This window comes from Scophthalmus maximus, chromosome 14 (assembly GCF_022379125.1).
Source record: "Scophthalmus maximus strain ysfricsl-2021 chromosome 14, ASM2237912v1, whole genome shotgun sequence".
NCBI lineage: Eukaryota > Metazoa > Chordata > Actinopteri > Pleuronectiformes > Scophthalmidae > Scophthalmus > Scophthalmus maximus.
The window spans coordinates 15,878,026-15,905,121 of NC_061528.1; the positions used below are offsets into that span (position 1 = coordinate 15,878,026).

General features: G+C 44.6%; 1 protein-coding gene across 1 annotated transcript in view; it reads right to left on the reverse strand.

Annotated features, from left to right (window-relative positions):
• lrp1bb (low density lipoprotein receptor-related protein 1Bb) overlaps positions 1-16,272 on the reverse strand; it is a 222,588-nt gene extending 206,316 nt beyond the window's left edge. The window contains exon 1 of the mRNA XM_047337429.1: positions 15,905-16,272. Coding sequence (XP_047193385.1) covers positions 15,905-16,196 — 292 coding nt within the window. The 5' untranslated portion in view covers positions 16,197-16,272. The remainder of the gene's footprint in view (positions 1-15,904) is intronic.
• Between the last annotated feature and the right edge of the window lie 10,824 nt (positions 16,273-27,096).

Below are 27,096 nucleotides of genomic sequence, written 5' to 3' on the forward strand. Positions count from 1 at the left end.
GGGGAAATGCCAATCAAACACAGTCTGCACAGGCCCAGAAGTAAGGCAAATACGTGGCAACACTTGTGCAATGCAGGGACAAAAGGTGAAACAATATGCCGCTTATTGTTATTTTATTGTTTAGCCCCACTAGATGCATGTTTTATCCCTAGCAGGTCAACTCTAATTTACACATCAGGACTATCTCAAGTCAGCTTCAAAGGGAACATTCAGTCATATTGATCAATATTTACACATGCTATCATATAACCCCCCGCCCCCCCCATCCCATCCCGCACACTCACACACACGCACACACACAAACAGACACACAGCAAAACTATAATAACAGGTATTGACAAAAACCATCGGTCCAGTTATTTACCATAGTATTACCTTAATTAGATCAGAAATGTTTTGTGCGGATTGAGCTAAGGGAAAAACGACTAATATTATGTCCAGACAGACAGACACAGATCACCCAGTATCCCCCAAAGAAATATCATTCTGTAACTTCCCAAGTTTTTTCAACCACATAGAAAACATACATACATAGAAAACATTGCAGTCAACATAGGAAAAATGTCTACCAATAAAATAAAACAACCGAATGTAATATAACAGCCAGGGGAAAAACACTAAAAGTTGGCTAATTTCAAAAACATATTAAATCCCTGAAAATATTAAAGCCCCTTCCCTCCCTATCCAAGCATGTAAAAAAATACTTAACTACTGTAAAAAAAAATCATCAACAACTATTTAACATGAATTCATGTTGCAAATTGTCCTTGAGGTTTTTTAGGTGGTGAATACAAATTGAAACCCAATCCAAAAAAAATAAGCAAAAGACGAGGCTGAGAATACACAGAGAAATTGCCAAAACAAACCATTAGCTCCAAAGACCAAACTTCATGATATGAACTGGAAAAAGGTCTGCACTCTGCGTGTGTTGGCATGGAATCACCCTTTTAAGAAAGGAAATGTAAAAGACATGCAAAATAATACAACACTACTGATACAATGTTTGCAAAGGAAGTACCGAATATTTGTTTCTTCCTCCCTCTGGCATCTGCATTTAAAATTTGGGTTAATGTCAGTGGCTTTTGCTACATACAAGACCCACATGACAAAGTTTACTTATTTAATTACAGCATATTTGGTTTCAGTATGCACATTGTTCTGTTCATGTAGAACAAGTGTATTGGAAAGGCATGATTGTCCTGATGACCAGTGTAAAATAAAAATTAAAAAACGAAGAAAAACCCAATACAACATGAGACAAATTCGACTTTTCGATTAAACAAAATATATAGAAAAAAATCACACGGTGGCCACTTCCCCATTCCTGTCCCTGCTTCCTTTGGTTGCCCGTGTTAATCTGTGCAGAATCCCCAGTAAAAATGTAATGCACGCAAGTCTCACTACACAGCGATAGTCATTATGGTGTAAATTACACTCATTTCATTGGGGATTGATTATCGGGGGATGCAGTATTTTTTCTGGGACAGCAGAGGAGAGCTGCATCCAGGCGAGCAACAATTAACTACCTTTATTGTGCAAAGCAACTGAAATGGTCTGGTGGCTCCAAAGCAGATATGAGCGGCGTTTGAAATGCAATTTGTCGTCAACCTGCTCATGAATGGTACAAACGCACAAACACAAAGCATAACATCAGATGAGTTTCCATCTTTTATTTAAATTTTATAATGATTTCAAAATGCAGTATCTTGCATGAACATTTTATATCAAACTCGTGTTGCCTAGAACGTACCATGAAACTAGATTTCAAGCAATTTATATTGCTTAGATAATTAATTAATTTATTGATAGAGCCAACAATATCATGAAATGAAGAGTTATATAAACAAAGAAGGCATACAGTAGTACAAAATACATGTTAATTCTTTGATGATGCATTCAAAACAAGACTGTAGCACGTGTGTGAGGGTTCACGTCACGTATTTAATTCACGGGGCCATCTCATGATATCATCCCACTGATTTGTGAAAAGAAACAATGACGACTCCTGTTCCAGAGGATGGAATACAGAGAAAGAGCAAAAACGGGGATGAGCTTTAAACTGCGGCTCCACTCTTCAGAAAGTCATTAGGTCAGAAGTGTGGAGGATGGTCGACAAGGGGCCTTTAATAATGAAGAGCATGTGTTCCACAGGGAAACACTGCCTGCAGCAGGCGTTCACACTGAGGCGGCTATGGAAATGAAAGATTTTGAGGTGCAGAAAGGTCCCAGCATGCCTCTGAAGGAAACTGGCTGGCTAACACTCCTTAAAGTGATAGCTGTTTGATTTGCTCGGCAGCGTTTTGATCTCTGACAGAATCACACAGAATTTAAAATTTAAATATGAATAGTTATAATACCAGCTATGAGAGTAATCAATAAAATAATTGTCCACTAATTATTTAAAACACTACACAATATCATAGGTGAAACACAGTAGTGGAGGAGACCTCCTGTTCTAGTGGAATTGGGCACACAGAAATACTGAGCAGATGCCAATTCTCTCCCAAAGACTCAGATGCTTTCAATGAACATCCAAATTTCGGCCTTGGTAGCAATTTTTTTTTTTGAAAGACTAGCTGCTTCACTGGCTGCTGCACATTGCATTCGCAAAAAGCTCTATAGCAGGGCTCAATTCCTGATCAACATAGCTTGACTATCAGGTGACACATTCATAAGCTCCTGTCATTTTCAAGCTGAACTGTGCAATATGCTTCTTTCTTTTTTCTTTTTTCTCTCTCCAAAGCAATAAGAAAGCAACATCGGTCTTATTCCCTTCAGCTTCATATCTTTAACAATAAAACTAGCTGCTTATCAAAGCATTAAGATCTGCGAAAGGGGGACTATTATATTACCAACGTTCCAGGTTTTTTGTCACCAGGGATCCATGCATCCCACATTTTCCCTCCCATCTCCGACATATACTCTCAGGTTATTGTCTGTGCCAAGTGCCGATGCGAGACAAGAAATCTCTCTTCCTTTAAATCTGTGCCCAGTACTGTAAGGAACTGATTGCGGTCACGCTTGTATGTGTAAGGCAAGATGCTGTGACTCCATAATGTCTGTACACCCACATGAAATGACTGCAAGTTAAACTTTATTTAAAGGAGTAGTTCCTCATTTTAGGAAAATACTACCGGCAGAATTGATTTGTTATATCGAATCAGCTGAACCACAATTACAGTGCTATTTTTAAATACCTATTTAGCCGCTGTGCACTTCTGTCTTGTGTCTGACAAGTTCAATTCTGGCAAATACGTCACCCTTGGACCTCCTTAGGGATATTGTAACCGCAGGGATAAGCGACATGTCCATGTGTGAGGAGTTTCTTGGGTAGACAGATGCTGCGAGCCTGACCTCTGATAACTGTGTCAGGGAGCTTGGTGTGATGGCGGAGAAATCGAAAGAGAGAAAACTGGTGCGAGCCGAGAAACACAGGCTGCCTAGAAACGTCTCCCCGGACTTCATTTCTGGATTGCAGATCAAAGACTCCAGGGTTGCAGAGATGACTCGTCTTAACCGATTGTTATGAATGATGAATCAGAGCACCGAGGTAAATTTGAGTCAGACATGAACATGTTGGTTAGCTGAACAAGACGAAGGTCAAGAGGAGTGTATCTAAAAATGAGAGCTGTCATGTCATGCTTGCCACAACTGATGATGACAGCCCTTGAAGACACACGTTTTTTGGTGTTTATTTTTAGGATTGATTTTTTCTTTCATGTATTGCAGTCACTTTTAAGGAGCTTCAGAGAAAAGCCTTGACACGCCCGACAAGAAGACACACTTGTCAACACAGTTAATGGGCTGCTTTGGTGAGCTGCATCTCAGGAGAGGTCGCGCTGCTATAGAAGCCACTTGTCAGGTAATTTCTGCCTCTGCATAATAGATAAGGGGAAGAATCACATGGCCAATTACTGCCATTACGAAATCTCACGACGTTTACGCACACTGCCGTACGATCTCAGAGGTCAATAACAGTGGGGAACCACTTCAAGAAGAAATCACCACTATACCGTTTCAATTCAGCTGTATTCATATTGCGTCAAATCGTAACATTATTTAGCTTAGGGCACAATACAGAGTGATGTCAAGACCTTACGATATCATAAATAAAAACCCGACATTCAACACTGTATCGATCATCATTCGGCATGACGTTGGAATTATTATTGATTGATTTTGGATTGTTTGTGATACTGTGTGTATAGCCTGAGATGCTGATAAGAATTGCATTGAGAAAAGTCATTAATCAAATGCGCCAATATCTTTGTGTTTTGTACTGTTCAATGAACAAATCATGCTCTTTAATTAAAATTCCTTGGGCTACAGGAAATTGTAATGGGAATCTTTCATTACGTTCGAAGACATTACAAACCAAACCATTCATCATTAATGGTGAAAAATCACTAGATTAATCATCTTAGATGCAACACATTATATTCAAAGACACAGTAGTTACCTCATCCAAGGACATTATGTTTTGCTCCTGTCCGTTTGTTTGATTGTGAGCAGGATTAGACAAAAACTGCTGAAGGGATGGAACATGGGCCAAGAAAGAATCCAGTATATTTTGGGGTGGATACAGGCAAAGGGGGCGGATCCAGAATTATTTATTTTTTTAGCACTTCCTGTAAATTTGTGAGATCCTTTCTTTGGCATTTCCACTCATTTCCCAGGGAATAATACATGGATCTTGATGAAATAAATCAATCATCATTTGGAGGGCTGACATCTATGAGTGTGTGTAATTTTGTGCGGCTAGATCAAATTCGAGTAGCTTGCTGGGCCTTGGTGGAGGTGTGCACTCTACTGAGTGCCATTCTAGATTGTATTCAAGTTCATTCACCTTCTGTTTTAACACTATCTAATGTTCTACCTCAAAATTAATAAAAAAAATTGTGCCCTTCAACTTAAACTTGAACAAACGTTTTGTGTTGTTGGGCCGTGCTCTTCAGGAGCATGTCAGTGATCTAATCTCACACAAGGCCTTGTACCAATTCTACCTAGGCTCTGTACACACGTCATAAATGTTTCTTTTCTTTGGCTCCGACTGGAACAAAGCTGCTCCAGGTGGAGGTTACGCCTTCATGTCAACTATTTCGTTATGTTTCACGCTCATGAGTAGTTAAAATTTGTGGGTTTTTGTTTGTTTGTATTATTTTTGTGTTGTCCGTTTTGATAAAGGGCATCATACTGTAAATATTTTGTGTTTGATATAACATTTCCAAAAGCTGCTACAGTCCTTTGGCTCTACGTAGCGAAATTGATGGAATTCTGTCAAGTTTGGGTGTCTAATAATGATGCTTATTACTTTACAAACTATTTACTTCCTCTCTTGGCAGACCCTGAGTAATGATGAAGTGATTCTCTAATGATCAGCAATAGACGCGGTGTCTCCGCAGCTTGATGAGGGAAAACTCTCTTTGGCTTCAAGAGCTTGAACAATCAGAGTTGACACCAATTCATCAAATATCAAACTTGTTCTTTTCGCAAACAGAAAAGCTCTTCGGTGAATGCTGTTTGTTCATCAATTGTGGGTTCTTTTCAAAGTGTTACTTCAGAAGCAGGCAAACATGGAACAACACCCATTACCACACCTATGTCACCCAGCAGCCCTCGCGCAATCTGTTGTTTTGAACAAGTGCCCGTGCTTATCGCACATGAACATAAACTTCACCTCGTCGTGGAGGAACAGATTACAAAGGCTTTACATTGATACAGTGCACCTTTGTCCCCCAAAAAATACCTTGAACGGCGCCAGTTTGTGCTGCCTTTTGTTCCTTTGTCCCCACCCAACATCACAAGAACGACGCCGCTGATATTTATCCACCAAAGGCTGTTTATTCCTTGGGCAGGGATGAAAAGAGGAGCAGAGTGTGAGAGAGATGAGGGAGGGAGTTAGACAAGAGAGTGCGTATTAAAATAATAACAACCCTGTACGTAGTGTGATGAGACAATGCAGTCGTCTACGGTATTTACCTCAGGAGTGCCCCAGCTTGACACAAATCAGCCTGCACTTATTGGATTACATAAAACCGAGTCAAACTTTTAATTTATGTATATTGTATATTCAAATTATGTTTGACCAAGCTGCACACAATTGCCCCCCCCGCCTCAGAAGTTAAATATGCTTGAAGGGAGCCGCACTCGGCATGATCGCTGCCGTCGTAAAATGATCGTGTCTGTTTGCATTTTCGAAAGGATCAACTCAGCAGATGTTCCGTCAACCAAGTCAGTGGATACCTTTACAAAACATAGGGGGGGGGCACAGGTCCCCACTGCCCAACAAACTCCTTTGCTCCAACACAGTAGGGGCTTATTACATCTCGTCATGACCTCAGGTGGTAATTTTTCGCTGTCATCTAATGATGACAGTGACTGCGAGCTGATGTATTTCCAATAGTTGAACGCCATCCAGCTGCTTCACTTGAATCCTTTTCTAAACAAATGGCCACCGCCTGCTGCGGGAAGTTCAATTTACACCTATCGACAGCCATACCTTATCTCCAACCCCATTTTCACATTTATCGCAGCACGCAAGACTTCATGTGTGAACACACACATACACACATATATACACATATATACACGTGCATATACGGATATTTGCAGACTTTTTCCACACAGACAGTTTAGTTTTGTTGTGTGAATTTCACTCGGGTCTATATTCTTCCTAAAGTATTTCACACAGATTGTGGAGGCGGAATGGGACGGGCTCTTAGCGGTTAGCCCTGTCATCTCGCAGAAGAAAAAGGGCCCCGGCTCGTATTGTGTGAACTCTGAATGCTTTTCCACATATTCCAAGTGGTTTTCCTACAAAGACCATATATATATGGAGGGCTGGTGAAGCAGCACCCTACATTGTGCCTAGGTGTGAATCGCAGTGTGAATGTGATTGTCTGGGTGTAAGCCTGTGACAATGAGGTACCTCCATGTGTTTCCCTGCTTTTTTTCCCCTGCTTTTTACATACCAATACATGCTGGTATATAGTGAACGAAAAACAATGCATGATGATGGACAAACACTTACAGCAATAACTAGTCTACCAATCTTTTTTCTGTGAACAATTGAACACTGAAGAACCCGTGAGCCCTCACATGGTGAAATTACTTGACTATGATATTTGAGGACTAACTGAGCCACTTCAAATTAAAAATCTTTTTTTTTTTTAATTTTGGAAAAATACCCACCATCTCTGCTGTGGTTTTTGAAGATTGTTGTCTTTGTTGTTGTTGTTTTGCCAGCAAAAATAATGGCCGTCCTTAACTTTTCAGTGTTCATCTTTTCACTTCAGTACCAATGTACCACTTCCACCCAAATACTACCTGTCCTGTGTTGCCTCTTGTTGGCAGGAAATGGTAATTTCACTGAAAAATGGAATCCGTTTTCAAAATGTAGAATAATCGTGCCGGCGCAGCTCTCTGCGTGCAAATCTTTCCCACCCTTATTGCTGGGTTTGTTTGGCTCCCTGGGAGAATTCCTTTTAAGGAATTTTATTTAAATCAATCAGGTATGGCGCAGCTTGATAAAAAGTATGGGTGGCCGAGGTTTATTCATGAAAAAGCCGGCAGAACAACCATGAAGGAGAAAAAATTTAGAAATGTTAGAAGAAAAAAAATCCCAAGCATTCTTTGACCAAAAAAATGAAAAAAATGCAGTCACTTCAATTGTTGCCATGCACAAGGCCACAGACACAATCACAGAAACGTTCTCTCGAAAGAGAAGCATATTAAATCTCAGTAAGCCCACAGTGGTTCTCTTATTTCTCGGGGTATTTTGTTCTTGGCAAGGGCCGTCTGAGGAACAAGTGGCCGCTATCAGGCACGGAGCAGTGAGAGATGCCTGCGACGGTCAACATGTTTGAGGCCCGAGTTCTTAATCTCTGGTCTCCGCTACAGCAGAGAGCGCTGAAGCACATCGCTGAAGCAAAAAAGAAAAAAGAAAAAAATGGAAAAACTTCACACATTTGAAATCAGCCGACGCCAGAAAAGAGAACGGGAGAAAACCACAAGGCATGAGCACGAGAGCGCCGCTCTAATCGTATCAAAGACTTCTACAAACAAACATGGGTGAGCTGTGATTGATGGGAGCGCAGTTAATAGGACTCCCAATCCAACACTGTGCGAGGAGCGAGGGCGGTGGGGGACCAGAGATCAATAGCAGCTCGGAACCATGTTAGGGAATCATACTGAATCAGATTGATGACAGCTGGTGGTGATGTATTTGGCAATCTAATTTTAACACAAAGTAACTCAGTGATGGTGCTAGCACAGGACTGAACTCAGTCCTCGCGGGCCAACGGTATCGCAGCTGTTGAGAGTGAATTGTGTTCTTGCTGCAGGTGTAGGTAGGGGCGGCACTGCAGTTCTTTCCTTGATTTTTCTCTACATGCACTTTGCCATCAAAGTGCATTCAATTATTCATCCTTAGTGGCAATCTCACAAATATTTTAAGCCCTAAAACCTCTTTTGGTGCACCGTCAGGCTCGGCCATGCGGTGCACTTCGACTCACTCCGCTAAATTGATATATTGAAATGTTGAGACTGTCAGATGTTCTTAGTGCAGCCCGGAAATTCAAAGCAGTTGACATTAAACTGACCGCACAGATGATGCAGCCACTCGTTGCTTCGCGAACAGGCATGAAAATGATGCCAATAATTCCCCCCTTCTAACCTGCATCTAAGGGTGCATGACAGTGAGCTCTGCCAGGGGAAGGCAGCCACAACACAGACAGGGCGCAGGCGCTCATTTAACACAAGCGTAATTTGTGTTTTGCACTCCCGTTTTCATGTGCGTGGCACACCGTATGAACTGCAAATGCAACAGAAAGTTCGGTAAACCGATAAGTACACAAAGACTCCATTAATGCAGTGCGCCTCGTATAAATATATTGCACAATACACTGCCCTGAATCTTTTCAAAAGATCATTTCATTCTGCGTATTCATCTTCTGTTTAATGGCTGACATATATTTGAGATCTTTAAAAGGCAATGGGCTGTGAGGCTGACTGGAAAAACTAATCGGGCAGAGGCCCTCCACTTCTGTGGTTTGCTGTTAACGCATACGCATTTCATTTTTAAATCCATAAAGGAAATTATGGATGATTACGGAGGTGTATGTTTAAAGGGAAACACGTCGATGGCTAAATATTCCTTAATTACTCCGCGCACCAATTTCTCTTTCAAGAAGGACACAGCGCAGCATCACCAACTGGCCTTAGGTCTGTCTGCTGAATGAAGCTCGTTGGGGGACGGATGAATCCCTCCCCTGTTCTGGTTTTCTGAGCCAAGTCTGCATGACGGGGTGCTGAGCCCTCGGCCCGTGCCAGGTGGCAGCTGGGAGAGAGAGTCCCAGGCCAGGCTTCAGCAGCCCTCACTCTGGCCCTCTGGCCACCACCGTTGCCACGCGGGGCTTGACACCAGCACTCCTGACCTGCTGATTGGTCGCGGTCCGCTGGCAATATCCAGTTCCCCTGAGGAACTGCCTTTTGTCCACAATTTATTTCGTCAGCCAATCATTTCAGATCTGGCCCGCCATTCAGCAAAATCGTCCTTTTAAAAACCATGCCTTCATTTTCTTCCTCCCCTGTAAAATTTCACTGAGCTGATCACTTTCAATCGCAAAGTAAAGCTGCTACACAAGCAGAGAATCCATCTCCACTGTATTCCCTCTAAATTAAATTCCGCTGTGTCTGGTATGGACACAAGCAGGTAATGTTCTCCACTCAGGAAAAGTGATGAATCAAATCCTAAAGTATCAGTCAGCAAGATGCTTACTGCATTCAAACTCATAAATTGACCAGGGGATCTCCATATTGCCAATTTAGTACTTGGAAACGAGTGTGCCAAGAAATATAACAGCTTTTTTTCAGAAAACAATGAGCAACTTCTTCATGCAGGGTGATTTGACATCCCCTTAAAAGATGGCGACCATATCACCATCACGCTGGCTCGACACACACACTCGTGGGAAAAGGACAGCCCCTTAACTCTTTGTAAATTAACAACACACTTTATCACGTTACCTCTGACAGCTTATAACACTAACACATTGTCGGTGTCATCTTGTCACTCCAGGGACTTCGCTGAATTATAGAACAATAGGAAAACACCTACGCAAAAATGATTCAGGTCAGCTAATAGTGTGCCAAGCATTCGGCTAATCAATCACAGAAGCTCCGTCCTTCGGGGCAACGGTAGAAAACAGGCATCAGAGAAAGAAAAAGGCGAGTGTAAGCTTAAATCGTACCGTTGAGTGAATTGCATTATTTGAACAGTGCTCAACACCGCCTGTGCCCGTGGCAGCACAACCTCTGCAGGAAAACATCCGTGTACCACTGTGCACACGTCAACTAACTGGTCAAGAGCTAAAGAAAGAAAGAGAGGGCTACAGTTGCCGGCCTCGTAGGTCAGTCTGGGCCGGATGGAGGAACTATGTGAGACCCACCACTGTCATCTACAGAACAACGTCTGCACACGCTGTGCACGGAGCGCGGGACATCTCCCCTTCAACCAACAGGCAGACTCTCAGCCCGGGATGGAGGCTCTTTTCCCGACTTCGGGACACGTCCGGAAAAAGATGCTCGCTCGACTCAGGTCCCACTTTTCACACGCAGCCGCTGCAAACTTGTTGTGTTTCAGCCGTTGGTCTCTCTTGTGCATAACCACGGATTTATCCCTTTCACAAGGTGCATCGCATGTCCACTTGTATTTAATGATATGATGCACTCTATTTTAATCCATCACCCAATAGTGACCCCATACTCTACTCATTAGTTGCCCTTATAAGCCCTATTTTCATTAGCATATTTGGCCATAAAATGTGCTTTCCTCAAATCATTATTTACCCACACTTTTTTTTTTTAATCAGGCAGACATTTCAGTACACAGCTGAGCCCAGCTACAGGGTTCAGGTCCTGCAGAAGGAGCGAAACCAAGTGGATATTACTGATTCATTATTCACATTTTAAATTATGTATCGTTTCAGAAAAATCTAATATGAAACCCCCATGCCACCGACGTAATTAAGTCTGCCAAGAACATCAACACAAATAGATCATGTGGGTCAAAAAAGTTGCTCCTCCTTCCATTGGCAATCAATGCCACAAAGTCAATTTACAGCCAATAGCTTTCACGACTGGAGAAAATCCATTGCTGATTCAATTGCAGCCCATTAAGACCGTGAGAGGTGACACTATCAAAATCCAATGGCTTCACACTATGACTTAGTTCTACAGGAGGGAGCTGCATCGTCCCGCACACTAAGATGAGATGCGTGGTGGGGCCGGTTCACTGCTGCCCTCCTGTAGCCCGAGGCCACGCTTCACCTCTGCCCTGAGATAGATGTAAGAGCTCAATGGCAGCAGCATTTAGCTGACATCACTGGATGAATGTGTCCGCTACTTTAATGCCTTTCAGAGCTTTTATAAGACTGAATGCAATCCTGCAAAAAACTGCAGCTTCAGACAAAACTTGTAATCACTAGTCTGATGTGTAAAGTAACTATGGAGCTAAAGAACTATACATTGAGGTGTGTTATGAGTGCGTGATATGCTCATATAAGAACTGAAGCTGACAGTCTCCGCATGTAACCAGCTGACGGGCTTTTCCGATGACACGTCTGGTTTACCAGCCAAAACCCACTTGTGAGGTAACACTCAATTAAAAAACACCTGAAGTACAGTTCATGTGGTATTAACGCCAATGAAAACAGCAGTCAGTGCTCGCTCCACAGGTTTTCCACCGCCGGGTTTTACCTCCAGTGCTGACTGCATCACCTTCTATTCAGACCGACCCCCCTCGCCTCTTCATCCAGTCCCCTGTATTCACCTCATTTACTCTTTTCCCAACCGCCTCGACAAGGATCTACATGCGGTTTCTTCAACCACCGGGTGAACACAGGGTACAGCTGGGGGGGGTTGTGGGCCACCTTCCGTCCTGAGGATCACCTTTTGCCGAGGTGGGCACATTTGCTGCCATGTCAGAAAAGGATGCGGGCAGAAAATTGAGCTACAGAGGCAGCCCGCGCAGCTGCCAAGCTCATTTTTTGTTAATGCTTTTCGGAAAAAAAGACGTTAAACAGCTATGAAAACAGACTTCGGTCCAACCTTTGAAGGTCAACCGTTAGTCACTACCCAGCAGTTCTCCTGTAAAAACCAACATCCTGTTCCTCATGCAACAACAAACTCTGTGCAGGGTGAAACTTCTCAAAGAGACCTCGGGACCAAATCTGAAATCAGTGAGAATTTTTGGGTTTAGTGTTGTGAAAGGCAAGTGATTTACATAATCTCCATTTGGGTTGCAATTAATCATGTCCAGCTGCTATTTAGTGACCAATTTCCGACTTCAAGGCTATCTATTACATGGGTAAGGACACAATGGTGACATTAAGTGGGACGAGCATTTACTTAACTCTGCAGCACTAAGGAAGCAGAGTTATAGATAGTCACTGTGGAGACGTCAGAGTTTATTAATGCCCAGATCCCTCAGTTGTAGCATGAAGCCCCTTGCTGTATCACCGACAGCATGCGAGGGATGGGACATGGGCCAAGAAAGAACCCATTACATTTTGGTACGGATCTGGACAAAGGGGTGGATTGAGGCATGGATCTTGAAGAAAAATAAAAAACCATCCCTCTATGAGTGTGTGTAATTTGGTGCTGTGGTGATATAATTAAAGCGGACTGTTGGGCCTCGGCGCCGGTATGCAGTCTACTGAGAGCCATTCTAGATTTTATTGATGTTGTTCATTCACCTTCAATTGGAACACTGTCTTCTATCTGCAATTCTACTCTGTGCCCTTCAACTTGAACTTTAACTAACTTTGTGTGTTGTTGGGCCATGCGCTTCGGGAGCATGCATGTCAGAGGTCTGGCACATCAAGTTCGCACAAGGCCTCGTACCAACCTCGGCTCTGTGCAGATATCACAAATGATATTTTGCTGCGGCTCTGACTGGAATAAAGCGGCTCCAGATCAAGGTTTATCACACAGAAGGTTTCTCAATATTCATGTTAACCTTTTTGTTATATTTCATGCTATTTAACCTTGGTCTCGGATTGATTTTTTTTTTTTTTGCATACATCTCTTTGCATAATCCATGTTTAGAATATCAATTAATGTTTTTTTTTCCTCATACCAAACAAACAATGCAATTGGTTCCACAAACAAAACAAAAATCACTTTCCTTACAATAAAGGTGCAATATTGAACCAATCACCTTTTTTTAGTTTTCCATTTCATTGAATGGTAAAATACCTTTTTATGGTTATTTTATTTCATTATTTTGTTATCTTAAATGTACAAACGTGTGTTTTGAGCCATGCATTGTTGTTATACTGTCAGTTAAACTTAATGTGTACTTTTTGGATGTTAAAAAAGAATTCAGGACTGTTTTAAGACACCTTAAACAGGCTGTGACTGTTTTTAAATGTAAAGTGAGACAAAAAATTGGTCAATTAATATTAAGAAAATCAATAGACTGATTGCAGATATTGCCCACACACACTGCAGGACTTCTCCAATGTGTAGATTCCCCGTGCAGGACATATGCACACTAGAAAAGAGGCACTCACATGCACTTCAGCGACATTATCTCACGATCTCATTAAATTAGCTTCTGAAGGCAGCCTCCGCTGCATTAGTGCATGGACCTATCTGTGTCTTCCACTACACTATCATCTTTTAAATGAGGTATACATTGCAAACAACCTTGAGCTGTTTGTACTAGATGATGCTTATCTGGCACCGAGGTCGCCGCCTGAGATCAAGGGTACTTTCATTTAAACCCGGACGGCAGCACAGTGGTGTGTCTAAACTTTTCAAGCCTGTCGTTTTTCGTCACATCAGCAGTGTCGCTGCCACGCCGGCTCGGACAGGTCAGCCCGCTCAATGCTAGATGGACACCAGTGATAAGGAAGAGGAACACAGCGGAGGCGTTTGCCAGCGACACGCCGTCCTATGAATGGGCTCTGGGAATGCTTCGGCGTCGTGCGGAGAGAACCCACGGACTCACTACTTGGCATTCAACGTTGCAACAACGCCGCCGCCGCCGCCGCCGCCGCCACCGCCACCACCACAGAGCAAATTAATTTCAAACTAATTAAGCTAACAACCAGCTCTGGTGTTGGAAGAAATAAGAAATGCTATTATCATTACCATCCAATTAGACCCGGCTACGAGAGCTTTCATTCATCAGCTGTCCACAACAGAAGAGGAGCAGGAGAAGCAGAAAGGAATCGGTGTTTGGACAGAGATGCATATACTTTTAGATCGGTGTGTGTGTGTGTGTGTGTGTGTGTGTGTGTGTGTGTGTGTGTGTGTGCAGCTTTTTGTATCACCTTAACTGTTCAAGATGTGAACAATTTAAATATTGCTCAAGTAGCCCAAAGGAGACAATATGATCTGACATAATTCTTCACTTTGGTTCAAGCTATAAGCTGAGTGCTGCAATGCTGACAAACACTGACACACACACACAGACACACACACACACACACACAGCACCACCACCACCACCTCTCGGGGCAAAAAGGGGGTCTCAAGAGACAAATTCACCTTTTCATTTCATGCTCAAAGACAGGTAAAGAGAGTTCTCTCCTTGGCTCGTGCGATTGCCACGCACACTCCGAGGTCCCTGTTTTTCCCTGCTGTGATGTGAGGGGGTTATAGCGGTGTGGGGGGCTTATTTGGTGACATTTGGGACGGTCTCACAACAAGCCTGTCAGTCACTGCTGAGATAAGAACTCGGCGGGGGGGGACTGTGGCACCGAGGCAAGGGCTCATTGCATACAGGTATATTCTGTTTCACAAAAGCATGTCTTTTTTAGGCTACTTTGAAACACATGTATACTCAATACCTCTCATTCAGCTTGTCTATATATGCAAGTGTGAGCCCTGAGAGAATTAAAAGGTGGGATAGAAAAAAACTTATTGCAAACATGGCTATAACTAGTTGGTGCAAAAATGCCCACTTCCATTGTAATTAAGTATCCTCATAATTTGTCCCACATTAAGGATCCATGCGGTCATGGGACTGGCACCTGAGATATACTTTGAACATGCAGCCCCCTGTGAACAAGGCTGTTATCGAAGATGTGCTTGAAACATCTTCTTCTGCAAACGGTGATAGCCTGGCGGGCGAGGCGAGCTTCAGCCCTCGGCGATCCCCGTATTCACGACACCTACACACAGAAGGAACCGTCGACACTCGGCATGGACGCGGATCCCTCCTGTAATTCCGAACGGGAACGATTCACACGACATGCAACAATCCACGTGCTGCTGCACAGACTGTGCCGACATCACTGTAGGACGGGCTGCGACACGTAGAGTTGGACTGCGCACAGCTCAGTCCAGAGGCTCGGCTCGTGGGGAGCGACAGAACGCACTTTGGCACAGGGATGGGTTTTCACCTGCTGCACTGTGGGGGTGTCGCCGACCCACCGAATCTCTCCCGGCTCCCCGAAGTGAAGCCCCCCGAGAAATGTTCCCTGACGCACGAAACGCGCGGAGCTGCGCCAAAAATGGCACCGGGCAAGTTGAATTACTTAGTGTGTGGGTGGCGTGGCTATTTGTGATATTTTTGTTTGTTGTTGTTGTTATTATTATTATCCAGGACGCAAATAATTCAACATCTTTAACAGTCTGAATGACGGCAACACACACACACACACACAGAAAAGATGCGCACTTCCAATTGAGGCATCCCACTGAGGATACAGAACCGAGTGACGGAGGAAAATTCGGATGATCAACTCTCCATCATCCAAAAAAAAAGCCGAGGCTCGACATCCAGCAGCGGCTGCAACGCAACATTCGGCGGCCGTCCTCATCACCGGAGGACGGCCCGCCGTGCCAAGTTTCGCCGGACTGCGCATTCCAGGCGGCCCCGGTTCCTCCTTACCTCTCTCCTCGTCCGACGCCGTCGAGCGCTCGGCGCGCGGACATAATCCCGAGAACAGGGCTAGAAAGGCGAGCAGAAGGAAATCGGACATGTTTCCGGAGAGCGGGCTGAAAGAAGCCACGGCGGTGCTCCTCCTGCTCCTGCTCCTGCTCCTGGTCCGGGTCCTGGTCCGGGTCCAGTCTCCCCCCCCCTCCTCCGCCGCCCTCGCCAACACCGCCCGGTTGGAAAGGCTGTTCGGTGGATGTCCAGTGCGCAGAGAGCAGTGCAGCGCGCCCCCGGCTCCACGGCACATGCACACACCGCCGCTCCGCACGGCCAACAGACGCACCGGAGACAGCAGGCGGGAGGGATGGGGAAGGCGGGGTGGGAGTGTGGACGGAGAGGGATACAGAGCGCGTACGTCGTCCCCCGGCCCCCCACCCCCCACCGTCGTCGTTTTTCTCAATGATTGAACGCAGTCGAGGTTGGCGCAGCTCGACGGAAAGGTTAGCGGGATACAGTCAGTGGAGTGGGTGTCTGAGGTCCTGGTGCGGGGGGGGGGGGGGGGGGGGGGGGGGGGTCCAGAGGAGGGTCTTCAAAAAGAAGGAAAAAGTCAGAGGATGAACAATGAGTAATCTCAGCCCTCACACTATTGTCTCCAGTAGGAGTCGAGTAGCCCACAGTGTATAGAAACACACACACACACACACACACACACACACACACACAAACCCCCCCCCCCCCCACACACACACACACACACACACACACACACACACACACACAAAACCCCACACACCCTGTAAAAAAATGAGATTGCAGTCGGTAAATCTTAGCGAACGCCAAAGGGTGAAAATGTGACATTAGAAGCCGCTGAGCACTTGTGTACACTCGTCTTCAAGGACAACCTCAAAGTGTCACCCGCCCGACCGCGCCGAGAAAGAAGGCCACGGTCGGGCGTTATTGCATGGACGGCTCCAGATCAGCAGGGACGCCCGACTGGACCCCTCGTCTTCCTCAGACGCTGCCGTTGCCGCTGTCTTCTGACGGCTCTTTGGCTGCATTCGCCAGCTGTCCGTTGAGTGACTGCACACCCACGAGGGCAGGCCATCATTTTGTAGGCTTCCAAGCATTTCATGCCATTCAGTTGGCATAATAAGTTTGCTGCCGTCGTTGGCCCCTGTGTGGTTCTTTTTGGGGTTTTTTACAGGGGGAAAAGTTCTTTTTTAAACTTGAAAGCCCCGTGACTTAACAGATGGCGGCAGCTGAGATAAACTCGATCCCTCGGTCAACCACTGCGTTCTGTGTCTGTCGGAACTATGCATTGAGCACGTGTGCATATACCGTATGTGTGCACGTTTCTTCATAATTCCTCATGACGGCTAAGAAGTACTGAACTGCAAAAGCATTTTAAGTGGCTCTATGTTGGAGCCAAGGCTGAGGTCACAGAGTTTATACCCCACTGTGGAGCCATTTCGTCCGTCATACCAGCACAGACACCGATGTCTGTCGACTCTGGTTCACCTCTGAAACCGTCTTTCCAGTGTCCTTTGTGACGTCCCAAGGCCGCAAAATGAAAATCTCCCGGACTCTTTCAATGCCACAGACAAAATTGTTATTCTGGTTTGTGGATAAAAGGCCCGTGCACTGTGGATTGTTCTTACCGTGCTACCGACGGCATATAGTGTCTGCCAGGGCACTGGCTGACATTAGAGAGAAATCGGCAGCATAATGTTTTCTATTGTTTGGTATGGATGCAGCCTCTGAGCAGAGTGTGGGAGAACTTCAGAAAAAAAAGCAGGACGGCATCGCACTGCGCAGGATTGGTAGGAGAAGAAGGCGAGTGCACTGAATGAAACAGGGGAAGGATATGGAAATGATGGCAATGTTCTGAACAACACTGACTGAAGTCAAGTGCAGAGATGCATTGTTTTTACTGGAGGAGTTAGTCAGTTTATTTAGCTACAGCACATGTTTGTTGGTATGTTCTCATGCACTGTGGTGTTTTGTAGGTATAGTTACAATGGACCCTAAGTTTAAAACAAAATGTAGTCAGAATGACTGCAAACAAATGCAAATACGCTACATATTTGCAGTCATGCTTTTCACATTGAGTTTCAAAGTTCATCCGTGACCTTGGAATCAGCAGCTGACCAAACATTCGTCAAATACAGTCATTCAAGAATTACCCCCTCACACTCAAGAGGAAAAGCATTATAACCAAAAGCCAACATGTGAAAATATACATGTATTATTTTTAAAAACTGAACATTTCGCATTCCATCAGAGCTCCTGCTAACTCACCTGGTGTGACAGCTACCGAATGGACCTTCGAGGTGAGATTTGCCAGCTGCTTTCCAAGGTTTCCAAGAGTCTCATGGGTAAAAGGCAAGTAAATGGCAACGGCATTGTGAAGATTGCTCACACAGCGGACCGCCTATAGCCGCGGGATACTACAATCCAGCCTCTGTGGATTCGCTATCTTCATTCATTTACTTCACGTTGCGTTATGCTTTTAGCGATGAGAGAATCCCGATTGCAAATAAAAGAGCGAACACAAATAGGCGAGGTCGCGCTCTAAGGAAGTCAGTGAGCACCGTCTCTGTTAAGATAAATCTCTGGACCTAATGGCAGGCAGAAATTGAGCGCTGCATTGCTGTAAACTTAGTTGCTGTTCATATGTCCTCCTCTTTAAATGTGCTCGCTAACTGCACGTGATGCCGCAACACATTTAACCATCCGCTGATGAAACCGAAGCCTTCAGTGCTACTCAAATGCGAGCAGGCGTGTCCTGTCACGCCGTGTATGAATTCATTAGGCGAAACACTGTTTAAGGTGACAGAGAAATGTATCGCAGATGAGATGGCAACATGCATAACTTTCATGCGGAACAATCTGTCATGTTTTATCATCGGGTTGTCGCGGAGAATGAGGGGGTCCTTCACATTTCTCACGGAGCATCTCTTATTTTCCGCCGGGATTGCACTCTTTTCTCTCTCTCTCTCAAAAAAAATGGGCTTTCATTTAAATTTTTTCCTTCCAATACTGAGAGGACACTGCATTTCTCCATCGCAAATCACACTGGCTGGATTGTGATTGAAATGCTTCAATTCTTCCCGACCATTGTAAAGAGCTCCACTCACTGTAGTTCCCGAATCCTTCACGTGCTCCTACACTAGAGCTGTGCAAGCTGTGAATGTGGTGCGCCTATCTTTTCACCTTTACCCTTCATTAGGAAAAAAGGTCAGAGGTCATCCACCTCTGCACAATCACAGCAGCTCAGATTCAACCGCCAAATTGGTGAATTTTGAGTGCTGCCGTGCACAAAGAAGGCCCTGCACCTGTCAATAGCATTAACACTCACCGTGGTCCAGCAGGCCTGGCTTCAGTGCAGAGGTGTCAGAGGGAATCAGGAGCGAGGGGCAGTCGCTACTCCTGAATGGCAGAGGCTGGGCCAAGCCTAATAGGCTGCTCATGCGTTGCGTGTCACTCACTTGCGGTGCAGGTCGTGACATGCAGGAATGGAAGCGGGCCCGTCGGCCTGTCAAGAGTACATACTGACACGCGGCTACGCGGCCGCACAGCGCACACCCCCCGCGTTACCTCGGGGTCAAACATCTGTGTGCAGCAACGCTCTGCGGGTAATTTTCTGCCCTTGCGCCTCCTCCCGCTGACTGACATGATGACTGCTACTCAGCATGCCACTTCTTGCACTGCATTTGGCTGCACTTAGATACCCTTTGCTTCGGATGGCGGCGCCGTTCTCTAAAATTAGCCGCAGCCATTGACTCCGCTTGACCCTGTCATAGTTGCATCCTCATTATCCGGCTAATAACACCGTTGCTGTGGCTTTCGCCTCAGCTTATAGCCTCAGCATTCTTTCCAGCAGCGTTTGCGGGAGATGGCCCCCCCCCCCTTTTGCAGAGGCAATTTTAGAAAATGAGGAACGAGCTAAGATCGGCCCGGCAGACTGGTTGGACGCCTGTTTTGTTCCTCTTGACAGTTATTAGTCAGAAAGCAGGGGTTGCATCAAACGGTGGCTGGTTCTGTCTTTTTTCCGAGGGTGAGCGCAGTCCTTCCGCCGGGGCCATAAAGTGATGAGGACCCACGGGTGCTCCCTGGGGTCTCTGTGCTTGTTAATCAAGCAGTGGGATGACAGCCCATTTGCTGCATGAATCACTGCACTCTCATCGCGCTGAAAGTAACTTGCATGTTTTGAAGGGGGCTAAGACTTAGCTGCAGCTCCGTTGCTCTTTTGTCAGGGTAACACAACGGTAGAGCCGTTCCATCCGTATGTGTTTCAGTGGGACGTACTGCTGTCAAAACCTTCCGTCATTCACAGTCAGTCGGCCACAATTGAAACAATAGTTTGCTTTTGTGTTTCCTCTACTTTTGTCTAGATGTGACTTATACCACTCAGGCATTACTTGTTTGTGCTGACGTACAGTGAGTCCACCAACAGCCAGTGTTAACGCGTTAATCCCATATGCACCGATTGTTCCTCAATACATTTTCTTGCACAACACATAGGAGGTGAACATGGTACATTTAATTCTCACACATTCAGAGTAGCTGTGATGCCATTTCCTGCTCTTTGCACTGAGCTGTTTCAGGAGCAATTTGAACAAAGCAATTTCAAGTTAATTGCCGTTGTGTGAAGAAAAACAAAAAAAAATGAATGAATGAGAAAAAACCTGGTTTGAAAGATACTGTGTTTTTCTCACCTTTCATTATTACATTTTTGTTTAAATGTATTTTTTTGGGGGGGGAATTATACCAACACACTTCATCAACCTCGAGGGGAAACAAACGAGCAGACACATGTTCATACACATCCAAAGGCACTCTTTTCTGTGGCAGGCAATGCACTGAAATCTAACTTACTACTGCCATCTAGGGATGCATGGAAATTATATTTACGTGCTGCTTCATGTGTGCATCACATTCACAATTGGGGGGGGGGGGGGGGGGGGGGCACTGCATAATCTATTAGCAATGAAACTATAAAATTACCAGCCAGAAAGGACAAGTGAAAAGTTTTCTCAGGGTGATCTTATGTTCAACAAATAGAACCTTCGCCGTGTAAGCAGTTACCACTGCTCCTTCACCATTAGGCGCTCCATCGGCAAAAAAAAGAAAGAAATAAAAAGGACTGTCTGTCCATCTTAATGTGACAGCTAAAGTCTTTCTCTTTTCCAGTATTTTGTGCTGGTTCCCAGTGGACAGCAGGGTTGAAGGAGCCGCAACACACAAACACACACACACACAAACACACACACACACACACACACACACACACACACACACACACACACACACACACACACACACACACACACACACACACACACACACACCATCTCTTTCCTCTCACAGCTGGAACCCACTCCTACTGAATAATGAGCCCAATCGCAGCGCTGGCTCAGGGGTGGGGAGGTGCTTGAAGCCATCTTCAGTTTCAGTGCAAGGCTTTGTTGCCCATACAGTGATCGTGCTCATCCACTCGAACGAGCGTGCCCTCACACACATTCATGCTCACTGTCATTCTTTGCTGCCACAAGTAGCTTTTTGAGAACTACTTCACTGATTGGCAGCAGAGCAACAACAAAAAAAAAATGAATAAACTGAGGCAGGAGACATTGAAGGATAAAGTGATGGTTTCTACATGGAGGAGGGAGGCGGCAAAGGAGAGGCAAGGGGGTTCCAATGTGTGTGTGTGTGTGTGTGTGTGTGTGAGCACGTGAGCTAGAGGGGTGCAATAGCAGTTCACTGTACCTCTAGCAGGCTTTCCACCTGTGTGTTTCCACTGAAGACAGGGGGAAAAGGATCCAAAAGGAAGGGGCAGCAGTTGCGTCGTGGTGGTGGGCACCTGAGGGCTGAGATGAAAGAAAGAGGCGCCGGGTACCGACCTAATGAATGGCCCTTCTTCCCATTCCTGATTGAGATTTAAGAGGTGTGGGTGGGTAGCGCTGCAGGGAGGGTCGGCAGCGGTGGTGAGTCAGCTGACCTTTCAGAAAGCCCTTCACCTCGGCCAGCCCATTAACTGCAGAAATATGACAGCCTTCCATTAGATCCACCGTAATTAACTAAGACACGGATACAATATGTGGGCTGCTGCGTTTAGTAGCTCAAAAACAGCAACCGCAACCTAAAAGAAGGAAGTTTTTAGTGTCCGGTGCCTTTTTTTTCTTGGGCGGTAGCCACCCTGTGTCACTAACTCATAGTGACAGATCCACTTCATGGTGCCTCTTTTCACAAGTTGTGGCAGCAGGCCAACACCCTGGCAGGAACACACACATGCACACACGTGCATCTCTACAGCAACATCCAAATAGCATGGTAATTATCTGAGTCGTAAGCGTGGGGTGAGCGGGAGTTGCAGCCAGTGTGCTCCACGTGATCAGTCTAAGACTAAAGCCTCTACTCAGCAAAGGAATATTAATTGCCTTTTCCAAGTCAACGGGCTGTAAGAGAAAGAAAGTTCTAAAGGCAGAGGGAGAGAGAGAGAGAGTTGCCTATCAACGAGCAACGGCAGACAGTGTCCCAGCAAGGTTACCGAATACAGTTATTATTGTTGGAGGGGAACAGCACAGCAATATGTTGCAGATTTGGTTTGCTTCCGGCTTTGTGTCTGTCATACCTGTAAAGCCGTGGGATAAAAAGGAAGAGAAAGGAAGAGACAGGCCGAAACGAGGTGATGGTCTTCGGAGGTAAAGTGACTGGGAGCAGAAAATAATCCATTATACTGCAGGTTTTCATCATGCCAAGGGGAAGGGTCAGAAATCGGCTTCCTCTGATCAGTGCGTATAATCAAATTAAAATAACGATCTCGAAATTTCCCCTCCACGGAGCTCCAGGTACTGACATCGAAACAGCCCCGTTGTGAACAATATTAGCCACGTGCCGCAGCAACGGATCTTTTTATTGGGACTTTTCTGTTCTTTTTTCTTCTTTGCCAGAGCATATTGATATATTGATATGCAACTGTGGTCCTACACTGATAACGGCCTGCTGAGCTCCAGATCAATTCTGTAATTTGCTATCAAAACTCTGTGATGTCATGTGCAGTCTTATCAGCCCTAAGTGAAAAATAAATAAATAAGTAAGAAAAGCTACAATAGGCTGGGACAAAGGAGAAAGTGAAAAGGGCATTCAGTCAGTGGGAAGAGTATTACCTTAAAAATCTATGCATATTACAATCTATGCAGATTACATATACATTACATATATATAACATATAGATTACAAATATATTTATTTTATTTATACACACAAATATATGTCTATACGCACTTGCGTCTCTCTATCTTCCCTTGCATCGACGAGTGTCATACGTTGTAGGTAAGAAGCAAAATGGGCAACAGGACAAGAATGAGACAGCGTGTGTATATATAGCTTTCCATTATCCTGGAAAGTTACCAGGCCTGTAAGCAATGAATAAAATAAAGCAAGCAGTTGCTAAAGGGAGGCCCCTCTCAAAATATTCATACTTTGGTCGTAGTCCAGCAGCAGCCGCTGCTGCTGAGTGTTTACCCATACCTTTTAAACTAGACTGCTATTGCCGTAAACTGAGATGTAAGTCTGAACAAATTATCCAGTGTTGTTGTATTCTAACTTGCACACTTTGATTTTTTTTTTTTACAATTACCAGTACTGATTAGAAAAGCAAAATTGTGGTTTGGTACCAGTGTAACTTCAGTCCTATCCAACAGAAAGAACATTAGGAGCTTACTGAATGCTGACAAAACAATAGCCTAGCCAATGCATGCAGGTGAACTGAACTCATGTTAAACTGATTTACACGCCAGATGAGCTATTGCTTAGAGATACAGCGTTGCAATTTGTATGTATGGACTTGTCCAGCAGTAGAAACGGTGTTACTACTAATGTTGGCAAGGACTCCAATTCAAGTCAAGTGTCCCAGAAAGTTTGCCAAGTGAGTCAGCTTGCAAAGATGAAACAACCAAATAGATTTGAGCCACTATTTTCATGTCAACATGTTTTCTGCTAGAGACCCTGCAAACTCACACAGGTGGTATCACTTCATCTGGCCACAGCCCGCAGAGGTCTGATCAGGCCAAATAAGAAAAGAAAGAAACAAGCAACACCAATAGGCCTACAGGTGTTGCAGTGGGTGTATATAGGGTCTTCACAGGGGCAATATGTTAGCGTCTTATATGGTATAAAACGTGATATTTTGACTAAGAATATCAACAGAATATCGAGAAATAACAGTTTTGATGTTATGACGAAGACGTCTAGCTGCAGAGACATATTGAAGTTAGCATGCCAACCAGCTACATGTAGCTCTAGAGCCTGTCCCATCACGTAATACCACATTGCACCTCAAGAGGCGACGGTGAGTCACTGTAGCATCCAGTCTAGACCAAGTCCAACATGAGAGGAGGAATCAGCTGTAACTGCGAGCAAGCTTTGAACCTACAGTATTTTGGATTCCTCCACTTTCCTCTCAAGTTGAGGAAGTCCTCATATACGCTGCTGTCATGCTGCTCTTAGTCAATGTTCTTGCCATGTAGTGGCCTTAACATCGCTGCTGGTCTTGATCCCAATCCCCCCGACAATCTGATTAAATCTGACTCTTTTGGTCTAAATTCTGTATTAAGTCTAATATAAGGTAATAAAAAGCCATAGAAACTAAATTATTTAAATTAGGTAAACCGCTTAGAGATTAAAAAAAACTTGCGCTTCTCTCGCTCAGTGAGGTTTAACTCAAACACCGACTTTGTTTCTATGGTCACAGCAGATCTGCCCCTTGGAGACGTTCATAGAGGGGACACGAAAAAACCTGCAGTTGAATTGCATGGTTGCTATCAGCTAGGATGCATCTGTAGACGGGCGCCGTCTGCTTTATGAAATTCCCTGTGAGGCTTGAAAGGCAGTCAAAGGAACGCTTGAGAGGGAGCACGATCTCCGTGTTACATCAGCAGTGGCATAGACGGCTGATCATTCATTGTCTTTATCTGTAGATGACTGCTCGCACTCTGGGCCTCCCTAGCTGTCCCCGCGTTGTCCTCTCCCTCTCTCCGTTGTTAATCTTGCATGAGCTGTGTTGATTGCGTTTACAGAACCTGACAGTTTGTGGTTGTGGCTTACCGCCCTTCCCCTAATGGCCTACCGTGATTGATGGACAGTTGCAGAAAGAGTCGCCAATGTCTCTGGTTTTCCTCTCGCCGTTCCCATCTCACTCTCTCATGTTCGCCCTTTATGCGGCATTAACTGTGATCTGAAAAAAGGCTGATGGCTCAAAAACCATCGTTGGATGAATGTTATATTCTTTGTCATGAACTGTACATTTGCGATTGTGCTGCTACCAGGGTTTCGGAAGGCGTTTTCACAGCACAATGCATTGTCATTAGGCTCAGATTAGATGAGCCCTCATTGTGCGTTCCTGCTGCAGGTTAATAATATGACCCAGGGAGGAGAATTGCCAGTTTGTCCTTTAGGCAAACTTTCTCCACACACCTTGAGCTTTTTTATCGTTACCTTTTCTCCTCTTTCTCTCGTTCAGACTGGAGTCAGGCAAATCACTCCCAACAAGTGCAATTGAGAATAAACAAGTGCTCTTGAGAAAATGCCTGTCATGCTGCGGTGGAGATGTGCACACAGAAGAACAAGGACAGAGATATAACCTTTTTTTAAATCTTTAACTCTCACCCATCTGCACAGAGCTGTGTACTATAATACTTGCATAACAGTACTGCAGAAACAAATAGTCTGATAATATTATGAAGAAAATACTATAATGTGCCTGTGATATCTTATTATGTCCCCCGAAACTCTTAAAATGGAGATGTTCAACACACTTACAAAATCAATTGTCAAAAAAAAGAAAAAAGAAAGAAAAATATGCTAATCTTTTGCTGGGTTGCCTGATTTCACATTGGCAACTGAAACTCGGCACAGCAGCCCTGCCAAGCTTTCTCTGTATACACAACCAACAGGCAACATCTACATTCTAGATGTAAGAATTTTACAATTCGTCACAATGTCATGCATTAATGCAATTCATAGTTTAATACAGGTGATAATACGACTGAGCACATACCTGTGCTCCTCAACTTGCTGCTTGTGCTGCTCAATTCCCTGTTTTACAGTGCTGTGCTGTCAATTACAGTGGCTATATTTGCTCTGCCAAAGAAGAAGCCCAATATAACCGAGTTGTCAGATGACTCCTGCTGTTTTCATGTTTAGTAACCTACTCAGAGAGAAGCTTCAGAACCTGAGAGCCTGTTCTTGACCATGTACCATTCCCTAAAAAAAGGGGAAGCAAAACAAAAGTGCCTTCTTTGACAAACTAGCAGTAATCTAGTTCATATCGGGTATCGAAGAAACCACTCCACAATAAATCCACAATTATTTCCACGAGCTGTTTGGTTTATAACAATATCCCTTTGCAGGTTGGCACTGAAGCGTTTGAGCTCATTTTGCTTCAAAAGGCAGACTTTCATATTTGGGCTGTAGAACATAATCCTATTCTTCAACATTATGATTACCTTTTGCCAACTATGAGGAGATGGCGACAGCAGTACATGGCAAACAGCCATTTTAAACTGCACAGTGTTTATGTTTTCAAGAATAATTCTTTGTGAAAATAAAAGTTTGGCTCAATTTTCCTCTGGTCCTGGGGTGAAGGCGATGGACAGCCAGCAGAAGCTTTACTCTGGATTTAATGGGATTGGATGGTGGATTGACAGGCTGGCTTGCAGGTGGTAAGGACAGCGGTGGGACTTCCTCACCACAAACCTCATACCTGCTGTCCATCTTAATCTCGCTTGCGCGTCTCTTAGAGCCGAGCAGCAGGACAACACCAATGCCAGATATTAAAAAGATGCTGGATGGCATCAGCTGAAGATAAAAAAAAGAGGACAAGATCTTCAAATACCTGCTTTTTCTCTCTCTCTCTCTCTCTCTCTCTCTCTCTCACACACACACACACACTATCAGTTTGGCTCCATTGGCCATGGTGTGCTACACCCCCAAATGTGAATGAATGAATGAATGGCCAAATTTTGGCAGCAATGAAGTCATGATTATGCAAACTGGTGTATCGTGTTTCCGCAACAGTTTTCAACTGTGTTCTCACATTGACCACAGTCCAGCCATCCACTAGGTTTTGACCTGGTCTTGTCTAAAAAAAATATGATTCTCTCTCTCTCTAATGTGCACATGCTGCTCTTATGTGTGCCCCACCA